At 47.6% G+C, this 18,533-nt stretch overlaps 1 protein-coding gene across 1 annotated transcript; it reads left to right on the forward strand.

Annotated features, from left to right (window-relative positions):
* The first annotated feature begins 3,820 nt into the window (after window positions 1-3,820).
* Window positions 3,821-12,217, forward strand: LOC149367021 (serine/threonine-protein kinase PLK1-like). The gene is made up of 6 exons (XM_089572604.1): window positions 3,821-3,937; window positions 6,103-6,210; window positions 7,488-7,601; window positions 8,789-9,102; window positions 10,212-10,411; window positions 11,715-12,217. The coding sequence occupies exons 1-6, from the start codon at window positions 3,821-3,823 to the stop codon at window positions 11,837-11,839; spliced, it is 978 nt and encodes a 325-aa protein (XP_089428730.1). The 3' UTR covers window positions 11,840-12,217.
* Window positions 12,218-18,533: the final 6,316 nt, after the last annotated feature.

Consider the following 18,533-nt stretch of genomic DNA (forward strand, 5'->3'; position numbering starts at 1 on the left):
CTCCACACAGAGACGCGTGTCGTTGACGTGGAAAGGCTGACGGAAGAGGAAACTGGGGAAAGCTGGATATAAATGGAGGAAAAATTGACCCCTAGAGAGATTATAAATGAAAATGGCGGACATGCCAGCGCAGAACATATGCACGGAATGGGCAATGACCTGGGTAACTTCGCCAATGTAGAGAAATAGGTTGGGTAGCCGGGATCACGAGCAGCTGTCAAAAAGTGACTCATAAAGAGGGGAGTGGTAGCAAGAAGGCTAACAGTGAAAAGCCAAGAAATGAGGTCAGGGACAAAGCCATAGTTGTATTGGCAACAGCAAGAAGGTCGACAAAAGTCCGAGAGAGGCAAGGAGTAGGCTTGCGCTTATCTCCGGTGACTCAAGGGAGAAAGGGGAGTGGCTGCGTGGATTTTCTAGGAAGGGAGAGTCGAAAGTCGGCCTTTTCCCGAAGATGAGGGAACCTTTAAGGAATGGGCGAAAACTCGTCTGCTACCGAGAAAACATACTGAAAGCTAACTGATGCGGAAGCTGCCACGGTGACTCAGTGGTTACGGCGCGCGACTGCTGACCAGAAAGACGCGAGTGCGATCGCGGCCTCGGTGGCTGAATTTCGGCGGAGGCGAAATTCAGAGGCCCGTGTGCTGTGCGATGTCAGCGAACGTTAAGGAACCCCAGGTGGTCGAAATTTCCAGTGCCCTTCACTACGGCATCCCGCATAGCCTGAGTTGCTTTGGGACGATAAACCCCCATAAACCAGACGCCGGCTGAGATCCGGTTCAGCACGGTCATACACTCTGCCTGCTTGACAGCTAGTTGTCTTTAGCGCGTGCGCTGAGAACTGTGGTGGTTTGAATGTGACTTGCGGACTGGCGGGCATCGGCCGACCGGCCGCTAGAAAGGGAATATTGTAGGCTGACAGATAGTATAAAGGCCCATTCACACGATGAACGGTCGGTCCCCGCATCACGTGTTCACACGTCCCTACTATGCGAGGAACTGTCTTCCGCGGAAAGGTCAAGCGAAGAATGCCAAGCGGGCTTTTCTCAGCGGGATTTTGCGGCTGGCTTCCAAGCTGTGCGCGCTAGGTCTGGCAACCAGCCCAATTTTCTCAGCGTTTCAGTAGGCTGGCTGGAATTGTTTCGGCTGCCTTAAATGTCTCTCACTTTGATCAATTTTCATGTATCCGCTGTTAATCTATTAAGTCCTGTTGATTCCCCATTCTGCTCCCACCCGTTCCGATTTCGCACTAGAATGCCCAAAGCGACCGATCAACGGGGAAAAGGAAAGAATCGACAAGGGGGTGATTGAGTAGACGCCATCGACTAAATGGGCACCTTTTACGGCATTTGCAGATTCATTTCTGAGTTATATGCGGCTATAGAGGTGAAGGGGTAAATTGGAAGACGGGGTCGGTATATAGGTGTGGACAAAAGCTCGTCTCCTTTTCTTTCCTGCTTCCCAGCGTTGCCAACCACTTTAAAGTTGCCTTCCAACTTTCGTTCGACCAATGCGTTGCGGCTTTTCTGGTCCGCCGTGCCCACTTGCCGACCGCCGAACATGTTTGTAGCGACTTGTGAACACATGATGAGCGGCCCCCGGACAGACCTTCGGTCGTGGCTTTTACAAGAGCTGACACCCAGCAACATTCCTTTCCCGTGCCCGCCTCTCCACTGGTTAAAATCAAATCACCGCCTTCCTCAGCCCATGCACAAACGACAGATGGCCACAGCTGTCAAGCAGGCGGAGTATACGACCTCGTGGAAGCGGATCTCTCCTGCGTCCCCCACATGTGCTTTCTTACAATTCTGGGTAGCAGACCAGTTTTCACTCATTCCTCAAAGCGCCCATCATCTTGGGGAAAGGGGGATTTTCGTATCTTGTAGTACCGCGTTTATTGTCCTTCCCGAGAAAATCTACACCGCCACTCCCCTTTCTCCCTTGAGTCACTGGAGATAAGCACGCGTGGATACTCCCTCCCTCTACCGACTTTTGTCCAATTTCTTGGAGTTCCCAAAAGAACTGTGGCTTTGTCCCTTCCTAGATTCTTCGTTCTTTGTGTCACTGACCTCATTTCTTGGCTTTTCACTGTTAACCTTCTTTTTACCACTCCCCTCTTTATGAGTCACTTTTGCACAGCCTCTCGTGATTCCGGCTCCCTGACCTATTTCTCTACTTTGCCCAAGCCACTGCCCGTTCTGTGCAATTTTCTGGGCTGGAATGTCCACCATTTTCATTTACAATGCCGGTGCGCGGCACTTTTTCCTCCTTCACCATCTACCCTGCTAAGTCGAGCACGCAACACCTGCACGCGAATATTTCACAGTCCCTGCATGCAACCTGCTTTTAAAGCGGAAGATTTACCACGGCAGTCTATGCGAGTTACGCCGACCATGTCGCTTTAACCTTGAACGACCTCCAGCCACTCGGAACTGCGCCGAAAAAGTTTTTAGGAAATGTAAAGGCGCATAACTTCCCTCTTGGAGTAGTGGACACCTCAGTCGAGCTTTAAGCTGCGTAGCAGTAGGAACAGATGTCCGCTGCACGCGTTGGCATTGACAACGTTGTGCCAGGAACGTGGCACTGAATCTCTAGGCCGTCTGCGTTCATTGTGGTTGTTGGCTTTGCAAACATTCTAAACTCCATTGAGCTTAAGGAAAGTATGTATGCTGCACGCGTTAGCGCAGACAACGTTGTGCGAGACATGCGGCACTGCTGCAATAGGCCGAAGCGTTCATTGGGTGAGCAAACTGTCGCATTCAACCATGAACTGCCCCCTGCCAAGGTGGACGCGCTGCCTATCCAGTGTCCGGAGCGTACTCAAAGTTAAACACGCCAAGCTGGATAAAATTGCCCAGTACACCACAGCTTTCGCCATATAACCAAGTTCAAGAGTAGTTTAACCGCAGCTATTTTTTTTTGGTTCACACTTTAGCACAAGATGAATATTTGTGGTTCTCGGCTGCTGACCCGAAAGAAGCGTGTTCAATACCGGCCGCGGCTGTCGAGTTTCGATAAAGGCGAAATCCTAGAGGCCCGTGTACTGTGCGATGTCAGTACACATATAAAGAACCCCAGGTGGTCGAAATTTCCGGAGCCCTCCACTACGGCGTCTCTCATAGCCTGAGTCGCTTTGGGACGTTAAACATCCATAAACCAAACCAACTATAAGAATATTCACAGGCTGAGACACCGCGTAATAACACGTGTTTACATCAATTTCGTCACCTGCAAGCGCCAAAATCCCTCCTCGAAACGATTAACTATATTTTCGGGCATGGAATTTTCTATTGCAACTCTAAAGCGGGAAATCGTAATTCATGGGTGAGAGGGAAACCTGAGACTGGCTGAGATAGCACAGACTGTTCACGGTACCCATTCTAGCTTATCGTGAAGCGCATGACGTGTCCGCCTTCGCATCTTTAACGCGTTCTAGTGAAGGTGCGATAAGATCACCCAAAACAGCCCGGGCTCTCGATGACCTGCTGTAGGTTGGTATCTGGAAAGCTTATTTCCGGAAGAAGGCAAGAAAAGGGGTTTCTAGGTCGTGTACAATAGACGAATGATCGAAGTCCCATTGGCTCCGTGAAGGACCACGCCCGACCAATTGTGGCCATTGTCCACCTCTCCCCCACAAGTGACCCCAACCAATACCGTGAGTTCTTCCCGATCACGTGGTATACTAGCTATGAACCTAGCTTTTCAGAGCCTTCGCGCACCGGTCGGAAACGGCATCGTCGAGCTCAGTCGCTGTGCTTCTGCGTTAGTGTGCACTGCAGCTGCGAAAAGAGTTGAATCGCGATCATTTTCCTCTCTGTCCGTGATGTCTTCTGCCAGAGGGACCTCGACTGGCACTGCGAAGACCAGAGGCGAATTTCCCAAAGTTGTTGTCGACGCGAAATCTCAGACGGAATACACCCTTGGCAAGTTCCTCGGCAAGGTATGTGTCCTTAGAGAACGGGTGCGGATACGTTCCATACAGCAGAACGTGGTGGTAAAGCCTTTTAGTCTAGCCTGTTTATAACGACATCCCTTCAAATTAACCAGAATATTAATGCTGCTGTCGCTTCGTGCGTTGGGTTAAACATAATAAAGGCTTGAGGGCCCGTGCGCTGTGGGAGTAGATTAATGTACAGCTTACGCCAAACTTAACCAATGCCACGGACTTTAGCAGCGTAGCACAGCACGAATGACGCCCCGTGACCTCTATATGCATGGTGTGCCTAAGATTTTACACAATGTTTAGCAAAAGACCTTTCGGTTTATAACAGCGGCTTTTCCAGCATAGGATTATCAGAGGTGTTTTAAATACGCCAGAATACAGTCAACATGCGCGAACAAGCTGGCTGGTTAACCATTACTGAATAGTTTACTTTTTCACTACTACTGTTAGGTTCTTTAATTATTGAGAGACGTGTTGCCCACCGTTAGCAATACTCATGTCAGTTTTTAGAATTTCGAAAACACGGTTACCCTCCGCTGTGCTTAACAAATTTTCCCTACATCGCACCAAAATAGAACTCTCGAAAAGCTTGCAGGAAAAGCAACCTCTCCAGTCCACGTATCTCGCCAAAATTGCCAAACTTGGTTGGGCCACAGCGCAGACGGCAACAGCATTTTCGAAATTCTAAAATCTCTTTCGGACATCACTTACGGTCGGTTCCACGCCTTTCAATAATTGAAGATTCTTACTAAATAATAGTTAAAAAGTTGACTATTCAATATTAACTAACCGGCCTCCTAGTTAGCACATTTAAGCTCTATTCCGACGTAATAGACCGCTGGCAATGTTATGCCTAAAAAAGGTCTTTGCACTGAAAAAGACGGCTTTTAAAAAGTGCTTAAAATCTCAGCCCAAACACCTTGTATGAGTAAGGTGAGTACTATTCATAGGCTTACCTTTCGAGACGTTTTATTCTTCAGGGGCACTGTTTATCAGGGCTCCACTCTACAGCTGAGAATCAAACTTCAGTGTTCGATTACTTTTTGCAGAGGCTTCTGTATTGTGGTCAGAAGTTGACAATGCCTGTTTATATAAGAAAGCGTTCTGCACAAAGAAAGCCGTTCACCTCAACCGCGCTGTTCGGGGAAGGAGTAATTAAAAAGGAGGTGCTTCGGTGTAGGGCTGCGGAATAACTTCGACCACGTGCGACCCCGATCGGTTAGGGGGACAGGTTCGCCTTATTCTAACTTTAATGCAATAGGGTTAAGGATTCTCCCCCATGAGAGTCCTGCAGGAGATCGCCCGAAGTCTTTCTTTGCTCTTTGGCAATTCTAACGAGTCAGCAATCATTCCTAGGCAGCCGCACACCTGGGGGTTAGTTGTATCGGGACCCATTGTTTGTATGTACGGAGTGTTTGTAAGGAGAACATAAAGATGTTCTGTATGGGAGTGTTCCCGAACTTCCCACCATCTAATGATTTCGTCCAGCTGGGGATTTTTAACGTGCACTAACATCGCTCACTCACACCTGCGCGTTTTGCGATCCAGGCGGCTGCCGTAGCCGGATTCGAACTCGTGTGCTCAGGCTCAACAGTAAGGGCGCTATAACCACTGAGGCGAGTTCCTCGTTCCCCGTGAGGCGGGTTCGACGGAGTATAGCAGGGCTTGTGTACGGGAGCAATGGACCACAACTGTGCAAAACGGGGCAACTCGGTTACAGATGCTGCTGTAAATGTTGTGTTGGAAGTCATGTTGCTCAGTTTACAAGTTAACACGATTCTGCCGTTTTCTGACATCCTGCAAAGCTGGCATTGCTGTGCCAATAAAAGGCATCTCAATTTATGCCTCAAAAAGTCTATTGTGAACAATTACTGGCGAATTCCGCTGAAGCACTACATTTTTGCACGTTTACTCTTAATATGTAACGACTGCATCATAATCATTCCAGTCTGCTATTCTTTGTAAACTGAATCATACCTTTGAAACGTATTTCTGGCCATATGCCTATGTTTGGGCATATATGTTGTGCTGTTAGGCTCCAGGCTCATTTTACCTTCGAGTGAAGGAGCCCTTCACCTGAGTGTTTCAGTCGCACAGTGCGACAGCATTCGCCCAGTATTCGTTTGGACAACCATGTAACAAGGCTGGCATTGCTTTTTCAGGGGGGACATGCGCATTGCTTCAAGTTCGTGGACAAAAAGACGAATGAGGTGTACGCTGGCAAGATCGTCTCCAAGAGTCATCTTACATCGACAAACTTCCAGCAATTTGTGAGTATATGTCTGGACATCGTATATTCTCTTTATTCCCTTTTAGTAGAATTTTTGTTAAGGGGACACTGAGGGCAAAAAATTGTCTTTGTTGCTTTTTCTGGCACGCTAGCGAAGAGATTCGGGCCGACTCACCGAATAATAAGAAAACGAAAGCAACAAATGCTTTGCTGCGACATACGATTGGCGCGCATATTCAAATCGGGTTGCGCCATCTCGCGAACGCAAGAGAAAGCTCGCGTGATTGCGGATTGGCTGCTGTATCCCCCTTCGTCCTCCCATAAAGTTCGCCCTGCTCGCGTATGCGTCAAAATTACTATTCGGCAAAGCGAGCCGGTTCCAAACCCAAACATTTCGTGCATTTGGGCTCGGCGGCCGTATTCTATAAGCATCCATTGTCCACTTTCGATTTCGTCCTGTCGCTTTGGTCACTGTTCAGTCATGCTGTTACAACTTTCTAGCATCAGAGGGAATCAACCCTATCATTGGCCGCCGCGGTGGCTCAGTGCTCGGCAGTTATGGTGCTCGGCTGCTGACCCGAAAGACGCGGGTTCGATCCCGGCCGCGGCGGCTGGAATTTCTTTGGAGGAGAAATTCTAGAGGCCCGTGTACTGTGCGATGTCAGTCCACGTTAAAGAACCCCAGGTGGTCGAAATTTCCGGAGACCTCCACTACGGCGTCTCTCAAAGCCTTTGGAACGGTAAACCCCAATAAACCAACCAATCCAACCATTGGCTGTAGTACGGTGACATCCAATAGTGAGGTCGTTTCCCAGAGACGCTTGAAAGCCTTAGCAGCAAGAATGAACAACAGTCACCAATGCGATAGGACCAAATTCATTCGAAGTGGATAGTGTATCTTTATAGAATACCGGCCCTGTGAGTCGTTTTCTGGCCTTCTCTGCAGCTTATCTAACCTCAGTTTTTGTTGCAAGTAACTTAACGGTAACGTATCCAGACAGACAAACTTCAACTTCTGCACCTCATTTGAATGCTTCTCTAAATTTCCATGAAACTATTTGTCTGCAGAGGAAGGTCACAAGCAGTGGACAAAATTTTGCATTTGATTCCTGCAACACAAATAGCAGTAGAGAGGCATATTGCAAGATCCCGTTCTAGTGACCGATTACCTCAATCATAATTACGGCTTTTTTTTTCATTTCAGCGTTGGGTTTTTTTAAATAATCATCAGCAACAGTTTAGTTAACCACTTTTTTTTCTTTTCTTTCCGCTTAATGCAACCTTTCCGAGGTGACTAATTATTTTTTTTTTCTGTAGCTTGACGAGGAAATCGACATCCACAAAAGCCTGCGGCACAACAACGTGGTTTACTTCCACAGCCACTTTGAGGACGAAATGAACGTGTACCTGATCTTGGAGCTGTGCATGCAGGTGCGTCAACGTTCCTGCTCTCGGTGGTTCCCGTTTGCGCTGATTTTCTTCGCGTTGATTCTAAGATGCTGCTAATGTTATCTGATGTTGTCCAATTTTTGTCCGAGAATTTTTGACATGCTAGTGTAGTAGGATTTTGTCGAGCACTGCTCACACGACGCTGCTGGTAACAGAACACTTCATTCATTCATTCACCAAATTTACTTTCCGAAGAGAAACGTTGAAGGCGTGAAGCTGGCGTGGCGTTAACAGCGCATTATAACCTTGTGCAAAGCGAAAATCAACATTACAGCAAAAATGTTGCGTCGTTTGTTTCTTACTTATCGCCTCTTACACAGCTGACGGCACTTCAATTACGTATTTTTGAACGCCTGATGACAGGATATCAAGAGTATTCTATCATCCAAACCGCTTCTATGAAATTCTGTTATGCCAGTATGTGTATGGACCTGTATTTGTCACGGCAATTTCAGTGAGAAAGGCCCCATTGCGTACTGGAAGCACAATTTAGGGCGCAGCCCAAGACTGCAGCCGCCGCGGTGGCTCAGTGGTTATAGCGCTCGGCTGCTGACCCGAAAGACGCGGGTTCGATTCCGGCCGCGGCGGTCCAATTTCGATGGAGGCAAAATTCTAGAGGCCCGCGTACTGTGCTATGTCAGTGCACGTTAAAGAACTCCAGGTGGTCGCAATTTCCGGAGCCCTTCACTACGGCGTCCCTCATAGCCTGAGTCGCTGTGGGACGTTAAACTAAACTAAAGCAAACAAAGCCAAAGACTGCAAACTGCCTTCGTTGTTTCTAAACCTGTCATATACTACTGTGGTGCCCTCGTGTGGACACTGAGTTTTGTACCACGAAAAAAATAGCTTTCATCAAACTGGCGTGATTTGAACAAGTGTGCTGAAGTGGGCATGTCCCAGTCTTGAACCTGAAGGAATCTACAGTAGCAAGGTGGAAAGTTGGGCGAGTTTAATCTTATTCATGATGAAGTTAGCGCCAAAAACAAGGAACAAAGTAGGAGAGAAGACACAATAAAGCGTTCGTGTTGTGTCTTCTCTCCTACTATGGTCCTCGTTTTTGGCGCTAACTTCATCATGCTGAAGGAATCTCCGTTTTATTTGTCGTGTTCTTTAGCGTGTCTAACCTTCAAGGGTCGTCCGCAGGCTTCATGAGCGCATTTATTTCGCAGTCTCTGGAGGATGTCCTCCGGTCCCGCAGTACCCTCACCGAGGCGGAGGTGCGGTGCTTGATGCGCCAGCTGCTCCTGGCCTGCCAGTACCTGGGGCAGGAGAAGGTGATCCACCGGGACCTGAAGGTTGGAAACCTGCTCCTCACCAGGGACTGGCAACTCAAGGTGGCCGACTTCGGTCTCGCCACGCGCCTCCACCACGAGGGGAAACTCAAGAGGACCATCTGCGGCACAGCCAACTACATGGCCCCCGAGATGCTGGCCGGGAAGGGCTACAGCTACGAAGCGGACATATGGTCCGTCGGATGCATCTTGTGAGTCTCACTTGATTGCGCAGAGATGTTCGCAACTGGTTACAGCGCTAATGCGAAAAACGACAGCTCGCCATACCTATCGTACAGGTGTACACTCGACCGTAAATATATAAAAGGTTGAGCCTACAGTCCGAAAATGTGAATGCAGAAACTGACAAATTCTTGCCTGTCTTGGCTCATGGTGTCAGTAACGAGGGAAGAACTCATGGCCGTGGCATTTACTTGTATTTCGAGCTGGCGAAGCAAGTCGGGCCAGAGTTGAAGGTGGTGATGGGTTCTGTTCAAACTTTGTATAGCGCTGCTCGCAGTCGGGTTCCGTCATGTGAAATAGACGTGAATTTTACGACTGAGGTAGAGACGCTATATATAAATTGTTAATTTAGTGAGAGCAAATTTCCGGCGCCATAATTTTTTCGTATTTAAACTACTCACCGTATCCCGCGGAGCTGAATTGCGATTGTTCATTCGACGATGTTGACAGGTGTCCTTTTATCGGGATAAAATACTCGCGCATATCTGTAATAGATATCATGACCCTTTTTTATGGTTTTTGAACTTTCATAATGCTTTAAATTTCGGTTGCGAGAAAAGCTAAGAGTCGGTAAATGGGGCGCTCTTTATCGTAAAGCCCAAACTTTTCTTTGCGACCCTCATTAGCGCAACTTGGCGGGCAGCCGTCTGCAAAGTCCTTCCTCTGACACGCCTCTGAGGTCGGGAATGGTATACGCCGGCCACCGCACTGGAAGCGACGTTCATGTGTCGAGAGAATGGGTTTGAAAAGTTTCTGCCGTGATTCCCGGGTACGCAACCGGGTATGCGTATCTTCCAGCAAGGAACTTACGTATGCCGCAGAGAAAATATTGTCCATAAATATCAGTGTGCGGTCCCTCTTCATGTTAAGAAACAATGAGATCATCAACTTCATGTTCAAATCCAGGCACTTAGGTGCATAACGAGCGTCGTTTGCCCGCTCTTAGGTTACCATTTGATGTGGATAATAGTTGGCAGGGGTCTCCTGTAGCATTGCTGTGCCCGCACTCTTCCGAGCTGTGACGTGCTGAGATGACAGACGGTGCGGACACTGACAGGCCGCAATCTGCTCTCCGCAGGTATAAGCTGCTAGTGGGGCGTGCCGCCTTCAGTTCCTCGTCGAAAGCGAAGATTTACGCCAAAATCAAGAAGAATGAATACAGGATCCCCTCGACTGTATCTACAGAAGCGAGCGCCCTCATCCGGTGGATTCTTCAACCGGAACCCGCAAGGCGGCCGAGCATCGAGGCCATCATGCAGCACGAATTCATGGCCAGAGGTAGGCCTGATCTTGCGTCTCTATATACTGTGTGTACTGATGACATAAAGTGCTGATGATGAAGCACTGTCGACATGAAAATTTCGCACATCACGACAGAGTTTCGTTGCAGACTGCTGCAGCGATTTTTATTTCCCAAAACAAAATTGTAAACCGTTTTCTCTCAAAAACAAAACCTTCGACCTCAACTGTCACTACTACTTCTATAGTCCGTGATATAATTGATGCTGGGAAATACTGCTGTGCATATTACCGACACACAAATAGATCAAAGTCAGCATAGACAGAACGTATTCGTGTAGCCGTCGAAATTTTGAAACCGCAATGGGTTCAGAGTGGCGACATCAGAAAATGGTTTCTGCACAGGGCAACGTTAAGTAATATACAGCTAAACATCAGTGCAGCCGGCCTACACACACTAGTTACGATTTGTACAACGCTTGGCGCCATTACTGACACCATAATTCTACTGCGCCTCGTTATGCATCGATGTTGCTTTGTGGGTACAACTTCTTAAGCACTTGGCGCGGTGGAGCGCAGCTCTCATTGTTCAGAAGCATGAGCTCTTGACTTGCGTGAAGCACTGTTCTACATGCGCGCATATTGCCAAGCGTTTTTTTATTTTATTTTTTTAATGCTCGCAGCTATTCTTTGCGTTCACATTTTAGACGTTCTCTTCTTTTCTCTGAGAAATGACGCGTATGGTCTAGGTTCAATTGCCCTATCTACTGCAAGACCCAGAACAAATTATGGTAAAATTAAATTATAACACTGTATAATGCCTATCAGTCTCTTATTGAGATTCCTTTAGAAATCTATAGTGTGTCTGTATGTAAGAACAAATTGAAGATTCTTTTTTCCCCCAGTTACCTTTCAGCTAACTCTCTATACTTTGTTTTTTGTGTGTGTTGTCTTCCTTTCTTTACCCGAATGTGCATATTATGAAATTTTTGTTTACTCTTATTTGGTATTTATTATTGTCTATCATTCACTGTTTTCTATTGTGCTAATGTTGCTCATTGTTTTTTTCTTTTGTCTATTCGGCCACTTTTTCCATGATGTGTTAATCGGGGTGCAGGCCTTGTCAGGAGGCATGCTTGGTCTACCTCCTTTAGCCTCACCTCGAGGGCATATTCTACATAATACGGCCAAATAAACATGCTACTACTACGAGCAGCAGCATGCGGGTTGCCACAGGTCCTCGACCTCTTCTTTCCAGAAGCATACTAATGACCTCGCTTATAGTTTACAGCATTGGCAAATCTCCGCAGCCCCCTGAATGCTTTTCGCCCTCTCCTTCCAGATCCGCTTCCTGCCCACCTGCCGGCATCCCGTGTCACAACAGAGCCTCAGGTGGACGCCAACGGCAACGCCTTGGACACAGCCGACAGGAAACCCGTCTCGGAGGACAACGAAAATCGTGGATAGTAGGACTGAATTCGCCGATTGAAAAAGATCCACATGGGAACGACTGCTCTTATCTGAGGCTTCAGCCTCTCCAGATTATTGTTTTTCAGTTGTTGTTGCTAGTATTGTAACAAATGTTGTATTTGAAAAAAAAAACAAGTGTCAGGAAGCTTTTATTTTCATTCAAGCTTTAAGGCATCCTTTTTCCTGACATGCGCTGTTAAACCATTGGAGCACATGTACAGATATTATTTTTGACAATGCCTCGGTAGTTACTGGAAAGGCTGCGATTGGGCTCCAATGGTGGATTGCTGTGAATCATTTCTGATGTGTACTACTGCTGTAATGCGATTTTAATTTTTATGCGGTGAACTTCTGTATAAACTTTTGTACACGATACTCTGTGTCCGTCTGCACTTTCTGCAGTTGTTGGAAGAAAGCTCTTCATCGTCTCCCAGAGCAAAAAAAAAATGATGGTGGGAGGCAGAGCTTTTCGACCACATCAACTGCGGTACTGGCATCTCACACGTGTCCAAACACAGGGCGACAGTGCAGGCATTTATGGACGAGAGTGGTCTTCACTGTTACCTAGGTTGTAGATGTGCAGCGTGGGCGAAGTGGCGAAAAGCTGATTCCAGAGCCCCAGAACGCTTTTCGGCGTCAAAACTGAAGGCACACGTCCACTCGCGCTTGCGACGGGGTGCAGCATAATCCTCCTGGGACTGAGATTAGTCTCTCACGAAACCTGTTCAGCGCTCATCACTGGCTGATGTCATCAGAACGGGGAAAGTACTGGCGGGTAATCGCGGCCGCCATATTTGGTCGTTCAGCACGATGTGGCGCCGGTCGCGTAAGTACACGCCGCGCGCACCGCCGATAGGGGCGCCACTGAAAGCCTCCTAGTGGTAGCCGTTGGAACCGCAGGCGGCCCGCGTGGCATCCTGCTATCTTTGCAAGTATACGACTGAGGTACTACGCGCGTCATTTTCTACCCGTGGGCGTAGCGTGCAGTTAACTTTGCGAAAGAAATTGCCGACGATTACATCATCATCAGCCTGACTACACCCACTGCAGGGCAAAGGCCTCTCCCACGTCTCTCCAATTAACCCTGTCCTTTGCCAGTTGCCGCCACTGTATCCCCGCAAACTTCTTAATCTCATCCGCCCACCTTACTTTCTGCCGTCCCCTGCTCCGTTTGCGACGATGCTACGACGATTACGTTACTTCCTGATGCGAAATTTGAGCGCAGCTCATCTGCTTTCGATAGACTGAGGCAAAAAAAATGCGAGCAAGGCATGTGCGCACAATTGCAGACAATTTGTTACTTTTCACACATCAAGAAACAGTACACTAACCGCTCTTGATTGTCATGAAGGAAGCTTTGTGGACGGAGAAATAGATGGGTATACACCATTTTACGAGGAGCGGGCAGGAGAGGGAGAAATACTCTCAAACACGTGCGCTGCGCGACACCCCACTGTTGCCGTCCTCCCCTGGGCTGATAATCGGGCGCGCGGAGCAACGTCCGCGGCTGCTTAGCTACCTGTCAAGCGCGTGTTTGCGTCTGTACAACAAAAGCAGCAATGTTGTACGGAACACCAACGTCTTCTAGACATCATTGTTTTATTGTCGGTTGCGGAAATAGTAGACGAAAGTAGAAAAAAACAAACGCCGCCAGTATGTACGCGCACCATGTTCTGTGAAGGTCTCAGCACGTCTGCGGTGTCCATTTCTTCAACGCTTTTCCGCCGGTCCCGAGTTACATTGGCAGTGGGCGTAGTTGTGGAACAAAAAATACTTGCGCCAACAAAAAGCTTAAACGTTAGCGCACTTTGTGAACGAAATGCAGACAGAAACAAGCCTACTGCCTGTGCCCAATATCGGGCGCGGAACGAAGCGCAGCTCCTGGGTTACCAAACTATAATCTGTGCATAATTTTAAGAGATCAAGTATTTGGACGGCCTTGGCAAAGTTCTTTGAATTCAGCAGTACTCTAGGTGAGGACTTCATAAATTTGGCCACAACTTCATTTCGCCACCCCACATGATCGTCAATATCGGGAGGGTGTGGGGATCGCCACCTGAAAAAAATAAACATGTCGTTAGTGCGAAAATACTAATTTAATTTGCACAGCATGGCATGAATAGAAGCGGCGACATGAACTTTTTATCCAACTGCAAAGTGAGGAAAAATGCAGCCATGGCAACGTAAGATGAAAAAATACACGGCATGCACAGGACGGTAAACTCTGCCACGCATTGTAATAAATTATTCGACTGAAATCGCATCGAATGCACTGTAAAAAAAATCCACACTATGCATAACCGTGCCAGAGATACAACAAACGCAGCGACTTGAGCAGTGCCCCGACCCGATTGGGACTGGAATTCTCAACACAGGTGCGGCGATTCTGCCTGTTAGTAAGTGGTAATAGCGTTCCATTAGCGTACCAACCTATTAGATCGTGTAATTGCACATTTTCTGGTATTTGTGCACCAGTGAGTACTGGCGGGAGCGGAGAAGGCGAGAATGCGAATTGCATTCAGTCAACTGGCTTGTATCGCTGGTAGTACGAACAGCCCTACGCAAGCGGCAGGAGGGGCCGAATTTGAATTTCATCGCGCGTATTTCCGCAAACAAACATTCTAATCATCAGAAGTGGATTCGTTTCGGTCATGTACTCGCTGTTTCCAAAATGTTCAGTTTGTAAACGGGGTACTCTGTCGCAAGCTCAGCATCTAAACTGTCATACTCGCCATGTCCAAGCAGGCAGCGAAAGCGTTCATGAAAAACTGCGCTCCACGAAAAACTAGATATTCATTGCTCTCCGCGATCTTGTGTTTCAACACATTTTGCTTTCGTTTTTCTAACATGCAACACCGTGCCGCATTCGCCCTACAGGCAACCGGCGACAAAAAAGCACGCGTGAACTGCAAGCATAGCACTCACCGATGCTGATCGCTCGTGCGTCGAGGAATGGTCGCCTGCTCCCAGTTGGTTATTGCAGGAGCTAATGGCATAGCACACACGAGGATGGACACGAGGCGAACGCCCATCCAGAATTTCTAGGCTTGGCAGGAATAAAACGGGCGAATGACACTTTCAGAGATCGCACGCTGCTTCGTCTGCAGCCCACCGGCTGCAAATTATCAGTCCAAGATGGCGTCGGCGGTAGGCGGCGCTCGAGTAAAACGAACATGGGGGCGCCCAGGTATCGAAACTAAAATCATGTATACTATACTATACTATACTATACTATACTATACTATACTATACTATACTATACTATACTATACTATACTATACTATACTGCCGCCGCGGTGGCTCAGTGGCTATGGTGCTCGGCTGCTGACCCGAAAGACGCAGGTTCGATCCCGGCCGCGGCGGCTGCATTTCTTTGGAGGAGAAATTCGAGGCCCGTGTACTGTGCGATGTCAGTGCACGTTAAAGAACCCCAGGTGGTCGAAATTTCCGGAGCCCTCCACTACGGCGTCTCTTATAGCCTTAGTCGCTTTGGGACGTTAAACCCCATAAACCAAACCACTATACTATACTATACTATACTATACTATACTATACTATACTATACTATACTATACTATACTATACTATACTATACTATACTATACGCATACTATAACGCCGCATGGACGCCGAACCCACGCCTAGACGCATCGTGTGGGCGCCGGCCCACAAGGGACTCCCTGGGAGCGAAGCTGCGGATGCGGCTGCCCGAGCCCTTATCCTCCGGGTACCTACTACCGCGTCCTCCCCAACCGACGAGCTTAGCTGACCGCTTCTGCGGTTTCGAGAAATTATCGACGATTGCAGAGACAGGCATCGCCAGTTCCCTCCACCGGCAAAGGGGCTGTCGTAGGCAGACGACGCTTTCCGCGACAGCTACAGACGAACAATTACTGGCGTCCCGCAATGGCTGCTCGCTATGGCCCGAAAATGAATCATTTGTACCTGTTATGTAATCAGTGGCGCCCCCTAACAATTCCTTCGTTTTTTACTCAATAAACGCCACTCCCAAAATGGACGCGGAGTCATGTGAACCTCTCACCGTGCGTCCGCTCTCTGTCGTATGACATAATCATAATCTGTAGTCATGGAGGAAGGAAAGAAAGGAAAAATTTCTCCTTCCTCCATGTCTGTAGTCATCCAGATATAACATGGCGTCAGAAGTGGGCTGGAGGTGTATGCTGTACTCTCCTGGTAGCCTGCCAATGCCTTTGAACACATCAGGAAATTCTTGAAGCTGAGCTTCAAGCTTCTGAAAAGCCGGAGGGCATGACTCTTCCTCTGCTGTGATGTTCCTGACTCCCCAGGTAGCACCGAACATTAAAATAGTGTTATAAAAATGTTATGTAAGTTGGAGTAATGTTACATGTTGCATAATAACTTTAGCAAGGTGTGTTGCTGGGCGAGTTGGTTGGGGAACATCTTGAGAACAAACAGCGCTTACAGACAAAGGACCAGAACAAGAAGGACACACAACTGCGCAGTTGTGTGTCCTTCTTGTTCTGGTCCTTTGTCTGTAAGCGCTGTTTGTTCTCAAGATGCATAATAACTTTACATTAACATTACAAATTGACATATAACGTTATAAGTTACATAGGAAACGTTACTTTCACATTCTAAACAAACGTTGTTTTAATATAATCTTCTAAGTTTTATTATAATGTTAGAGTCGCAACTATAAAACAACATTGCAAATATATTTCGAGCACGGATTTCCACACATTTTCTCACTGTTCTTAGAGTAAAGATGTTTTTCAACTAACAGTACCTTGTAACATCTCTTAGATAGTACTTGCCATAGATTACATGAAGAGCTCCATTATTTTGTCACAAAACTTTAGTTATTACCTATTCCCCACTGTCACTCATGGGACACCCCGCAGTAGCGAGTATATAAGCTCGGCGGCATGATATTCGTTTGGAGGTGAGTGAATACGAGTTGCTTTGCTGTAGTGTAGTGGAGAAGGTGTCGCTCTTGTTGTTGGTTCTTGCAAAGTGTTGTAAGTTGTGTGCCGTCACCACTGGCAGACCTGCATGCTTGTGCGGGGCTGATTCACCATTTTCGAGAAAGTCCCATTAATGTTGTTTACATGTTTCATGACTGTTTGGGGAAAGTTATTCGAACATTTATATGTAACATTACAAAAACATTAGAAAAAAAGGACATTAAGGACACTGAAATAACATTTGAGCGCAACAAAAATGTAACATTATCGCAATGTTTCGGTGCTACCTGGGTCTATGCACCATGTTTAGCGCTGTGCATGCAGCTGCTCCAAGTATAGGCTTGAGGCTTCCTTTGACTAGCAAAAATTTTAGAAAGCTCTGCTTGTTTTTCACTGAGCAAGAGAGTTCACATTCATATTCATTGGTGAGCTGCTGACCTAGGTAAGTTGTGACCTTTGCTTTTGTTGCTGTCACAATCGGCTGAGGCTTCCATTTGGACACTATAGCTGCTCAGGGAGAATATTCACGTCGGATTCTGTGTCCAATTTAAAGTCCACGTTCTGGCCATTCACTTCGACGCTTTCGAACCAGACTGACGAGGCAGTCATAACTCAGGTAGGCCCAGAGCCACGAAGGTATACAGTTGCACTAGTCAACGGTCAAGGTAGTACATGCGTAACCGACATCACCTACGAGTGCGGCGCTGCTCAACGGATCCCCAGGCAACACCTGAAGACTACTATCCTGTTGAGTCGACGATGATGATGATGACGTCCTCAGGCTTAATGGCACATACCCACGGCGGGGGATTGGCCAGGGTGCATAGTGCGACAAAAGAAAATGAGCCGCATCATTCTTCACACACGAGAGCCCTGCCTGTCCCTCAGACCCGAGAACCGTACCATTGCAAGCACTCCCTAAGATGACTCGCATGAAGGACAGTGAGAATTCCTTCAAGATTCATCATGTGATTTTACTTTTTTTTCGTTTTGTCAGCTCTTGTATGATGGCGTGTAATGTAATCAGTGGCGCCCCCTAATAATCCCTTCGTTTTTTACTCAATAAACGCCACTCCCAAAATGGAGTAGGCCGGAGTCATGTGATCCTCTCACCGTGCGTCCGCTCTCTGTCGTCTGATCTGACATAATAAGCTGTAGTCATCCAGATATAACAGTGCCCACACTGTTAACGTCCCGAAGCGACTCGGGCTATGAGGGACGCCGTAGTGAAGGGCTCCGGAAATTTCGACCACCTGGGGTTCTTTGACGTGCACTGACATCGCACAGTACACGGGCCTCTTAGGATTTCGCTTCCATCGAAATTCGGCCGCCGCGACCAGGATCGAACCCGTGTCTTTCGGGCCAGCAGCCGAGCGCCGTAACCACTGAGCCACCGCGGCGGGGTATATGTGTTTATTAAAGGTTTGCTCTCTAAGCCAGCTTCCTGAACGCAATCTTCCGGGAAGCAGAAGCTTCCCTCTGTAGTTTGTATATCGTTATGGTGACTAGAAGTCACCATAGTGGCGTAGACTTCTGCTTGTTTCCAACTTTCCTCGCCAGTGGTATGAAAAAAAAGCATTGCACGGTACTCATCTATTTGAGGCCTGCTTTCCGATTTTCCGTTTATTGAGTTGGAACGAGATTGCACGGTACTTTTTGTGAATTACTTTCATGATCTACACGGGAGTACCCATACCCTCCATATTTTGAAGGATCATCATCATCAGCAGCCTGACTGTGCCCA

Source organism: Amblyomma mixtum, chromosome 1 (genome assembly GCF_055824585.1).
Source record: "Amblyomma mixtum isolate Tamu chromosome 1, ASM5582458v1, whole genome shotgun sequence".
Lineage (NCBI taxonomy): Eukaryota > Metazoa > Arthropoda > Arachnida > Ixodida > Ixodidae > Amblyomma > Amblyomma mixtum.